This window comes from Salvelinus fontinalis, chromosome 13 (assembly GCF_029448725.1).
Source record: "Salvelinus fontinalis isolate EN_2023a chromosome 13, ASM2944872v1, whole genome shotgun sequence".
NCBI lineage: Eukaryota > Metazoa > Chordata > Actinopteri > Salmoniformes > Salmonidae > Salvelinus > Salvelinus fontinalis.
In genome coordinates, this window is record NC_074677.1 from 5,414,099 (window position 1) to 5,425,065 (window position 10,967).

Consider the following 10,967-nt stretch of genomic DNA (forward strand, 5'->3'; position numbering starts at 1 on the left):
GAACAACACTTTAAGGGGCATTGCACTAATAATGGCATTGACTAGGGAAACGTTCCCGCTGTTCTTAGTGCCAGTCTGGACATTCAAATTAAAACAATGTAACTAATAGTGGCATCTTCATGCTTACATTAATAAAATAATGATAAACATACTCTTTCAAAATGCCAATGTTTATTTAGTTATGGATCCATAACGAATTACTATGGGAATAAATATCAATGAATTACAGATATATTGGAACAAAGTTGTCTAATGAAGGTAACAAATTGTTACTTAATGGAAAATACTCTTTCAAACACACATGGTCACGTTGTACAGCGCCATTATGGCTAGTAGCAGGTAGCTGGACAATAGACTTGCCTAGAAGGAGAATTCTATTGTCAAATGTATTTTTTAGTTAAGCTGGTTGTATCACAACTGGCTGTGACTGGTTGCTATTTCAACTTAAATCCACCAGAAAAAGAAAAAAAACAAATAATACAACAAAGTATTATGTATCACATCCAACTGTGATTGGGAGTCCCATAGGGCAGTGCACAATTGGCCCAGCGTATCTCTCCCTCTAAAAACATAAATGTTTTGGTCTTTATTCAGATTACAATCGCTCACTTTCATTTTTTTGAAAACGAAATGACCTCCAAAATATTGTTATATATTAAAAATATCGTTACAAAAAATCGTTATATATTAAGTTGATGGCACAGTCATATAGACCGGTACCTACATAAGGCTGAGTGACTCACTCATTCATGGCTTTGGATCAAAAATAAATAAGTACCAACATTCTTTCTGATAGTCTTTTAATAAAGAAATGTTTTGGTTATCCTGACCTGGACACCATGTACATTATTATAATATCCCATTATGGGCTACTAGCAAGACAATATACCTTTACCAACACCTCTCTGTGTTTTGATACTTTGTAGATGGGGCCTCCCCAGTGGCGCAGCTGTCTAAGTCAGTGCAATGCAAAATGCGTTGCTACAGATGCAGGTTTGATACATGTGCCGCCACCGGGAGACCCATGAGGCGGCTTTTGGTTTTAATTTAGAATCCTCCAATTCTCTATATGTAATTATTGTTGGAGAGTCACATCATATTTTTCAATATACTGTAGGCCTACCGTAGGCGACATGAGTCTCATTAGTGATGAGTAATGTGCTGTTAAAAGTGGTGTAGGTCTTATTTATTTAAAGAGCACATTGAAGTTAGAAGCAATAGCCTATTTTAGCATCGTTTCGCGCTGCTCTGAGACAAGCATGGGGACTGGTCTTGATAAATCAATGAGATTGTTATTTTCACTGAATCTCCTTTTGGGTATCGGTTAGACTACAATTAGGGTGTAGAAATGTTATGCTCTTAGTGTGATTATACCCCGATGAAGACAGCTTGGCTGTCGAAATGTTGGATATTACATTTTGCATCTGAGCTCCTAGAGTGTGCGGCTCTCCTTTATTTTCAAGTTTTCTACTCCGCTAATCAGCACCTCGCCTAAATAAGTGTGCGTTTATTTTTCTTCTAGAATGCTTTTAGTGTAACCTTTATTTAACTAGGCAAGTCAGTTAAGAACAAATTCTTATTTACAAGGACAGCCTACTCCTTCCTCCCCATCGGGGAATTGAACCCCGGTCTCCCACGTGCCCGCATGACACGTGGATTCTTTAGCTAAATAGCCAAGTACTGTAGCCTACTCCTTACCGTCACGTTGTACAGCGCCATATGTTCCATTCCATCCTAACGGAAACCCAGGGTTTTACATTTTTCTTGGAATAGAAACACTAATATTAAACAAATGAATTAAGCAACATTTCTTAAAATCAGTCCCATATACTATGTTCTTACAAAAAAGGTTTTTAAATTCTCTAGTACAACCACTATTGAAGGCTATCAAATGCTTCTCAAAGATGCCCTCTGGTGGTCAAACTAGCACTAACTAGCATTAATGCTACCAGTGGTTGGCATATGATTCTGCAGCACCATGCAAGCTGTTTCTGCAACTTTTAAAGGACGAACCACTGTAGCTGTTCTTCTGTCAGGATAGCTGACTGTCTGTGGGCTCTTTTAACAAACATAACGGTGGACTTCTGGTGCTCTCACGTGGCGCTATAGCTCCGTGAGTGACAGTAATATTTTTTGCTATTATCACAGCGGGAATCATGGGTAAAATAGCTGGCGGTGGCGCGAAAGGGCTGTTATATATATATTTTTTTTTTAAATAAGCTGTAGGTGTAACGAGGGCTCGACCACCTTCTGGTCAATCAACGTGCTCCATGAATACGGCGCGTAGTGGTCTCAAGTTGGTTGTTTTTGACGGTCGTTGTATTGCCATCAACTCCAATGTCTTAGAGCCACACGTCTGTCTGGGACTTAGCAGCGGTGTTCAGATGGTCAGATGGTGAAGCGTTTAACATGACCCGGAACCACGTTAATATCCTCTTATGAGATACGCAACTATAAAAGAGAGAACCTGGAACGCAACGTGAGTGTGTGTGTGTGTGTGAGACTGGTGTCTGACTCTAGTATGTCCACTGCAGCTGCTGGCCGGGGCCAAAGTGAATGAGCTGACCAAACACAGACAGACCGCTCTACACCTGGCAGCCCAGCAGGATCTGGCTACTATCTGCTCTGTGCTGCTGGAAAACGGAGTGGACTTCACCGCTGTGGATGAGAATGGCAACAACGGTACAGGGCCCGGTTTCCCAAAATCTTTTTTATGGCTAAGTTCATCGTTAGAACCTTTTTGAAGGAGCATCGTTAAATCTCAGAGCTGTTTGCCAAAACCATCGTTATTAACGTTGCACTTGAAAAGGCTTGTAATTTAACGACTGACTCAGACCACTCGTAGAACAGATACGTGTGTCATTAGGTGCTTTTTTTTTTTGTCTTCAGCGTCACTTTTATACACACACGATCTCCGCTAAACACAACATTAAGATGTTTCTGTCTTTCTGTGACCTCTGACTTCAGAACGAATGACTACAAATACAAAAGTTGGTCAGTGTCTTTGCGATTGTTACAAACAAGCCAATGACATGAACATGTTTCAAATGAACCAAGAGGACTATTAAAAGATAAACACTGTGCAGGCTACATAGATCTATATATTGAAATACATTTCATATTCATTCAATTGAGTTTTATTTAGCTCTTTGTACGCTACTATAATTTTTGTCTCAATATATTTAATGATGTATAACGTGATCAATGATGTGTCAAATCTTAAAATAAGCCGCTTCAATATTTGCAGCCGTAGGTGATAATATCTCTCTAGGAGCTGATCTGTCGTCAGTATTGTAGAATAATTCTAATATTAAGGTAAGATTAGAAAGGGAGAAAGCTGATCTGAGAGCAGTGCTTCTTTCCATCCTATCAGTATCGACACATGCCTCAACGACGCACTATGCGAACCTTCTGTCCGCGTGGCGTTTTGGGAAACAAATGTTACATCTTCGAGCGTTGTAGGAAAGATGCCTTGTTAAAATAAGTTCCGTCACTATTGGGAAACCAGGCCCTAAGCCGTAATGTTAGAAGGGGCTGTTTCAAGCCACAGAACTACCCTCCTTACAATGATTCTTTACTACTTAACTGTCCTCAACTCTGCTGCACAATTACCCATGCTGAAAGAAAACCAGAACAGCAGGATATAATATCACGCGGCTACATGGTTTGATTTCAAAACAAGCACATCCACTCACTGGATGTGCTCACCTGACTTTTCAGTGCGATAGAATCCTCCTCCGACGCACTCTGCCTAAAAAAAAAAAAAAATCACAGACAGTCTTGCATAGTTAGATTTGTTTTGCATTGAAAGGGGGCTGATTATTAGGTTGATTCAATCACAATTCCCATAGTAGTATAATAATAATTCCCCGTTTCAGTAGTGGGAAACGTTGATAGTGTTAACAAAGAAACATTCCTGATTTATCAGTTCAGCACCCCTAATCTGTTGTTTAGGATACTAATCTGTTGCTTAGGATACTAATCTGTTGTTTAGGATACTAATCTGTTGTTTAGGATACTTGCCTGACAAATATGAGCCTTTTCAACTCTAGCGTACATCAAGTTGTCTCGCGCTACAGAAACGGGAGATGTGATGGGCTTCTGCCCCTTTGGGCTGTTCTGGCTTACTGACTTTAAAAAAAAACTCCTTTTCCCTGTTTTTCTCACGGTTTTGTTTTCTCTTGTTCTGTCCGTCCTCAGCTCTGCACCTGGCCGTAATGCAGGGTCGGCTTAATAATGTGCGAGCCCTTCTCACAGAGTCCAACATCGACGCCGAGGCCTTCAATCTCCGGTACGCTCCTGTTCTCATAACTTCAGCCATGATGCTGCTCTTAATGGCCATTACACAAAAGGTTTATTGTGTTTTTATTGACTGAACACTTGTCTGTTTTGTTAGGGGCCAGTCACCGATGCACGTCCTGGGGCAATATGGGAAAGAGAATGCGGCGGCCATCTTTGAGCTTTTCTTGGAGTGTATGCCTGAGTACCCTCTGGACAAAGTGGACAATGAAGGGAACACGGGTAGGTAGGAGAGCAGGGTTCTGCTTCAATCTCTATCTGACTGATTGGATTAAGGCCCCTTTGGGTTTAATGTTTCTGTGCTGACTAACAACTTGCTTAGTTAGTCTCAAATGTTTGACCCGTATAAGCCATTATAATGATATTTATTTATTCTCTTTATCTAACCAGGTAAATTATTTGGGAGCACAATCTCTCTTATCTCAAATATACTAAATGAAAGGAACCAAGAGGTATATGTTCTAGAGAATAACATCAATTATATTTTTTGTTCCTCAGTTCTGTTGCTGGCCTACATGAAGGGCAATGCTAACCTGTGTCGTGCCATCGTGAGGTCCGGTGCACGTATGGGCCTCAACAACAACCAGGGAATCAACATCTTCAACTACCAAGTAGCCACCAAGCAGCTGCTCTTCCGCCTCCTAGGTTAGACGCTCGGTCCGTGTACACACCTGGAATAGATCTGCTGTTGGCGTTACGTACAGTAGTTCAGTGTAGAGGTCCTACAGTACAATAGTTCACATTAGGTCACCTGCTTTGACATATCAGTTAGGTATAGAGAAGAGTTGGATCCTTGGAATAATCCTGATTTTATTGACCCTCGGTCAGTACATTTTGAATAGGTATTTTTAAGAGGATGGTGGGGCCATTCATCACTATGTGTTTTGTGTGTTTTTAGATATGTTGTCCAAAGAGCCTCCGTGGTGTGATGGGTCAAACTGTTATGAATGTGCTGCCAAGTTTGGAGTCACCACAAGGAAACATCACTGGTAAGTACCGGAAAAACAGTTTCTTAATGAAGACTGCTTTAGTCCTTCGAGAGAAGTGAAATTGTTAGTTCCAAGTCCTGTTGTCTTTGACAAGTTATTATATCAGACCTTACTCACCAAACGTTCTCTCTGCTCGTCTTTCTCGCCCTTCTCCCTCTTCTTCCTCCCTGGCCCCCTCTTGTCCTCCCTCGTCTCACCCCAGCCGTCACTGCGGCCGCTTGCTCTGCCATAAGTGTTCTATAAAGGAGATCCCCATCATTAAGTTTGACCTGAACAAGCCTGTGAGGGTCTGTGATGTTTGCTTCGACGTGCTGACTCTGGGTGGGGTGTCCTAATGCAGTGGACAGCCTGCTCCTCCATCCTTCTCTCCCTCCATCTTCCCACCACCCTGACACCATAGGCTGGGCAACAACAGGAGATCGGGCGACACGGCAGTGGCAGCCAGGGCTAGTTATTGGACAGAGTTACAGACAGACCACAACCTCTGTACTATTCATTCCAGTCTATCAAAACATGTTAGCTAATGTTCCAACAGGACTTAAGAAGTAGAATATAAAAACATTATACATGTTTTTTTTAATCAAATTAATCAAGTAGTGAAAATTGGATCAAATGAAAGTAGCTTGCTTGGCTCAATGACTCCTGGGCTGGTTGGGGCAATGTTAATTATATTGTCATGATTTGACCCGATATCATTCATCAGGTGTTTGAAGGAATCTTGAAAATCAGTGATGAATGTGTGATGGTGTCAGATTGAGTCAGTGATGAACGTGTATTGGTGTCAGATTGAGTCAGGGATGAACGGTGTCAGATTGAGTCAGTGATGAACGTGTATTGGTGTCAGATTGAGTCAGGGATGAACGTGTATTGGTGTCAGATTGAGTCAGGGATGAACGGTGTCAGATTGAATCAGTGATGAACGTGTATTGGTGTCAGATTGAATCAGTGATGAACGTGTATTGGTGTCAGATTGAATCATGAGAATCAGTGATGAACATGTGATGGTGTTAGAGCCCTAACCCTGGTCTCGGTTGAGAGCAGACCAACAGATGAACAGCATGTGAGCAGCAGCAGCCTCACTGGCCTTCTCATCAAAGTAATCCGTCGCTGCACTGTGCAGTGAGACAGGAAACAGCAGCCTCACTGGCCTACTCATCAAAGTAATCCGTCGCTGCACTGTGCAGTGAGACAGGAAACAGCAGCCTCACTGGCCTTCTCATCAAAGTAATCCGTCGCTGCACTGTGCAGTGAGACAGGAAACAGCAGCCTCACTGGCCTTCTCATCAAAGTAATCCGTCGCTGCACTGTGCAGTGAGACAGGAAACAGCAGCCTCACTGGCCTTCTCATCAAAGTAATCCGTCGCTGCACTGTGCAGTGAGACAGGAAACAGCAGCCTCACTGGCCTTCTCATCAAAGTAATCCGTCGCTGCACTGTGCAGTGAGACAGGAAACAGCAGCCGAGCTGGCTGCCCTCTTAAGACCTGCCCTGCGTTACAATCAGCTGACCTTTGTCCCGAAATGTGCACTTGTTCACTTCCCTTCATGGATTTAAAATTGAAAAGGACTGCTATAAGAAATGTTAATTTGCTGTATTTTCTCTTTACTGTTGGCTGTGTGGCTGGTTCTATATGAACTAGAGACGGGTTGGTTGGATTTTAAGGGAATGGAGTTGAGACTATTTTTCATATACAAAAAAGACATCTATTTGAATTAAATGATTAAAATGTTCATGAAACACTAATTGGGTTAAATATATTGCTTAATTAACTCTCAATACTTAGTGAGATCTCTGCGGGAGATTTATATTCACATGATTTGAAATGTAACGGCATAAAACAACCTCCATACGTGTTTGTAGACCACGTGGTAAAGAGATTTAGAGCATCAGTAAGTGGGACTAGGCACTCAAACTATCACGTGAGGTCAATGCATTTTCTATCAGGACTGGAAAGGATGAGAATATCTTTACCATTGAGGATTTGTTAGTCACAAATGCTAAATAATTCTTGCTTTGAAATTTTACTTATAAAATACCTATTATGCTTACGCATGTCATTTAATTTGTAGCCTATAATTTTGTATTATCTTATAATCATTGTGAATTGTGTCTGTTTCCCAGACCACCAAAGTGTACATTCCAATTCCATGTAATCTGGGTCTTTAGTAAAGTCTTCTTGTTGTTTGGGGGGGGGGGGGGGTTGTTATATGTAACATGCTCCAATTGGTATTGCCTCAAGTGTTGTCTTGACCTGCCAGGCTAGTTTCCCAGACCCAGATGAGTCCAGGACAACAAAATCAAAAAAGCACTTTCAATGAACATGTTCAGGCCTTTAGTCCAGAAATAGGTTTGATAATCTGCGTCCAGGAAACCAGCCTGTATGTTTTAATGCGTCTGGATTTCAAAACCTAACAGGTGCACTTTATCAAAGATCACATGACATTTCTGACATTAGGGGAGAGAATGTGAGAGGAGTTGGTGACCGTTGGTCCGTCAGTGGTCCACTATAAGCATTGTTAAATTGTACAGAAATGTATAATATTTTTGACCACTACAACTGTTTTGTACTTAATGCAGTTTGTGCTCTTTTTTTTTGTCACTGTGACAAAACTGAAATGTTTGCCTCTGTTAATCTTTTCTGAACATTGTGTTCTCTCTATGCTCAGACATCTAGCCCATTTCTTCCTTCCGTGTCCTTTTTAGAGAAAAGGGAGGACGACTTTTCATAAAGTTAATCAAAAATAAAACACAGAATCTTGTTTTTTTTTACTCTATTTTTCATACAAAACAACAACAAAAAACGTATTTCCAAGATGATGTTTCAGTAGAACTTCCTGGTACACGTCTGTCCTTATTGTCTCCACCACAACTTCATATCCCATCTGACAATTACCAAAACACGTATGTAACATCAATTTAATTTTTCTATGTACAGATATAGTAGTAAACATTTCCCTTCTATTCCTAGTTATTAGAGTGTCCAGTATTTGTGCACTTGCAATTAGTTGGCATACTGCACATTAATTACACAGAACTTAAAAATGTACATGCATAAAGAACTAAACAGAAACGAATCAATGTAGGTTATTTTCAAACTGGCATAAATCAAATACCCAGCAATTCTGATTAGGACACCTTGGGAAAGTCCCTGAGTTGTAAATAACAGTATATAAGCCATTCTATAGTCCTTGTGCAAGAGGCTCAGCCTTCCCAGAGCCTCCTATTGCCTACCCCCCGCCCTTTACTCTCTGACAGGACATGAGTCAGCGTGAGGGGGGCAGTCCTCATACTCCTGAATGTTAGGGTTTTCCAGTGTGGAGGAATTCTGGACACACACACAGCGAGAGCGGCCCGAGCCAGGAGAGAACAGCTTCCTGGGTACGCCGGCCCAGTCTCTCTGCACTCCACCACTAAGGAGAAAAGAACACACAAATCAGAGGTTCATGCTTAAAAACACAGTTCATTCCCTAATAATACTTCCAGACACTCTCTGTAATGCAGCCTTCCCCAAAACTCAGTGCACGTTTAGTTTTTTGCCCAAACTACACAGCTGATTAAAGCTTGATTACTTGAATCAGCTGTAGTGCTAGGGGGGGGGGGGGGACTAAACGTGGGAAACACTGCTATAATGGCTGTGAATATTCTATCCAGTCTGTTTTATAGCAGGCAACAATACATATTTATATGTTAGCACCCCCAAGTGTATAATATGTTTCAGTCTGGGAACGTTTGACCTGCACAAGTTGCTCCACCACCACATAGGCTAGTAAATACAATGGGCGTGTTTGAGCGCATCAAATCCATGGTGCATTGTGACCGATCTACAAAAATAATAAATGAGCAGTTACTCATGATGCAAGGTGATTCGTAGAGTCGCAGGCTGCAATGTCGAACAAGCCCAATGTTTCTCTGTGTACCATGATGTCAGTACCTCTTGGTCGAACACCAGACCCGTCCTCTCCTGTCAGCGCTCCACTCTGAGTTGCAGGCTGGGAGGTGTTGCTTCTCAGCCTGGGCTTGGTCCTTGAGTCTCTGCCCCTGCTCCAGGGCTGCCTCCACCTGTAGCAGGGCCTCGGTGGGCTCTCCACTCTCACTGTAGAACCGTCCCACCAGTCTGCCTGTAGCACAGGGGACTTTAATCTCACACTAATGGATTTACCTTCATTATACTGTCAATGGATTCTCTGTATATGCCTGTATATGCTAATGTCTAAGTGAAAATACATTACACATTTTTTTATGAAGTCCCTTGTAGACTAAACCATATCACGGGCATGGATCGTTTCCCCATTCTGAGAAAGTATGTATTTAAAAGGTTTAGTCTGCAAGGGAATTTATACCGAAAAAAAAGTGTATAATGTATTTTCAGTTGTATAATGTATTGAACAGGTACTGGGTGCAATAATATCAACCGTGTGACAAATGTTCATTGATCAAATGGACCACGGATCCTCACGTAAAGATACCCTGGCCTGGCATGCAGTCATTGGGCTCATTTGAGTGGTAAGTCAAAAGTAACCGAATGTAGACGAAAGTAGAGGGAGTGAAGTCGGGGAAGCTACACTTTGGAAGGCTTGACAAAAGTGATCCGCTGGAACACACTCATTGTATGATACGGACCTACAGGCGTGTAGTCCTTGTGATAGAAGGCCAGCCAGTCATACAGGGACACCACCTGAGCAGGGGACAGACTCGACACGTCATCTGTCAGACCAGTATCTGTGAAGTCCCCAGTGACAAAAGCCAGAGAAGCGTCTTTACCTTAAACAGGGGGAATAGAAAGCAGCATAAAATGTATTCACATGTCTGACAAAATCTGTGTCTCTTATTTTTAAGTGTATGGAATGTTATATAATCTACAGGCATGTTCACAATTAAGAGATCCGCTGTTAAGGACCCTGGCACGTAGATTTAAAACAATTTTTAAAAAATCACCTGCAAAGAAACTATAACCACCACCAGGACCATAATGCTTCATCCCCTTTTCTACATCGAACACCTGTCCTAAAATGGCCAGATAAAGGCCCTTGCTGTCCTCCTCTCCGCTATACAGCGATAACTCATCTTTGATTATGAGACGCGCAGGTGGAACTGTCGATTGAGGTGCAGCGCCAGTAATGTTGGCCCAGTCCTGACGCAGTATTAGTATTGCCACTAATACAAAAATAAACGAAATGATAAACCCTCGCATTATGTCTATGGCTATTATTCCTTGTTATTTGCCGTTACTCTTTGACCAATGTTCAGTCATTGACAAAATGTATCACCGATTCTGTTGTTTTGTTTTTCCGGGTATGCATTTCATTACACAGCACATGCTCACATCCGTGCAGATATACGAACTTCTTCTTCTTCTGTATTTTTTTTTTTTTTTTTAAGATGGCGGTTGGCAACGAAAAAGGGAATTACCGCCAACAACCGGACTGGAGTGTAAATCAAATTAACCTGCCAAATAACCCTTCACTTATTAAAAAATACAATACAAAATTAAATCCACCACCCCATTCCACTACTTTGACCCTCTACACCAGGCCAACAGCCTGGGAGGACGGGACACTACCATTCAACACTCCCTGTAACTGCTCTGCAGCAAAATATTGTAAACCCAAGTAATTCTCTGCAGCTGCCACCACATCACCTATTTTCTATGATTTTACAATCCATTTCTGCGGTACAGATG

At 41.8% G+C, this 10,967-nt stretch overlaps 2 protein-coding genes across 4 annotated transcripts in view; one reads left to right on the forward strand and one right to left on the reverse strand.

The window, feature by feature from the left end:
- The window catches only part of ankfy1 (ankyrin repeat and FYVE domain containing 1), a 36,664-nt gene extending 28,618 nt beyond the window's left edge, over window positions 1–8,046 (forward strand). For all 3 annotated transcript variants that reach the window (XM_055941508.1, XM_055941507.1, XM_055941509.1), the window contains 6 exons: window positions 2,535–2,682; window positions 4,201–4,291; window positions 4,397–4,521; window positions 4,798–4,944; window positions 5,198–5,288; window positions 5,491–8,046. In XM_055941508.1, the coding sequence (XP_055797483.1) occupies window positions 2,535–2,682; window positions 4,201–4,291; window positions 4,397–4,521; window positions 4,798–4,944; window positions 5,198–5,288; window positions 5,491–5,623 (735 nt within the window). In that variant the 3' untranslated portion in view covers window positions 5,624–8,046. The remainder of the gene's footprint in view (window positions 1–2,534; window positions 2,683–4,200; window positions 4,292–4,396; window positions 4,522–4,797; window positions 4,945–5,197; window positions 5,289–5,490) is intronic.
- On the reverse strand, window positions 8,042–10,630 carry LOC129867978 (neuferricin). Its single transcript, XM_055941510.1, has 4 exons — window positions 10,223–10,630; window positions 9,908–10,048; window positions 9,219–9,405; window positions 8,042–8,697 (listed from the first exon to the last, which is right to left on the reverse strand). The coding sequence occupies exons 1-4, from the start codon at window positions 10,476–10,478 to the stop codon at window positions 8,529–8,531; spliced, it is 753 nt and encodes a 250-aa protein (XP_055797485.1). The 5' UTR covers window positions 10,479–10,630; the 3' UTR covers window positions 8,042–8,528.
- Between the last annotated feature and the right edge of the window lie 337 nt (window positions 10,631–10,967).

Coding starts and splice junctions, on each gene's coding strand:
- LOC129867978 (XM_055941510.1), bottom strand. CDS start 10,478: ATGCGAGGGTTTATCATTTCGTTTATTTTTGTATTAGTGGCAATACTA. Junction 10,049..10,222: donor TGGTTATAGTTTCTTTGCAG/GTGATTTTTTAA, acceptor CCCCTGTTTAAG/GTAAAGACGCTTCTCTGGCT. Junction 9,406..9,907: donor CAAGGACTACACGCCTGTAG/GTCCGTATCATA, acceptor CCTGTGCTACAG/GCAGACTGGTGGGACGGTTC.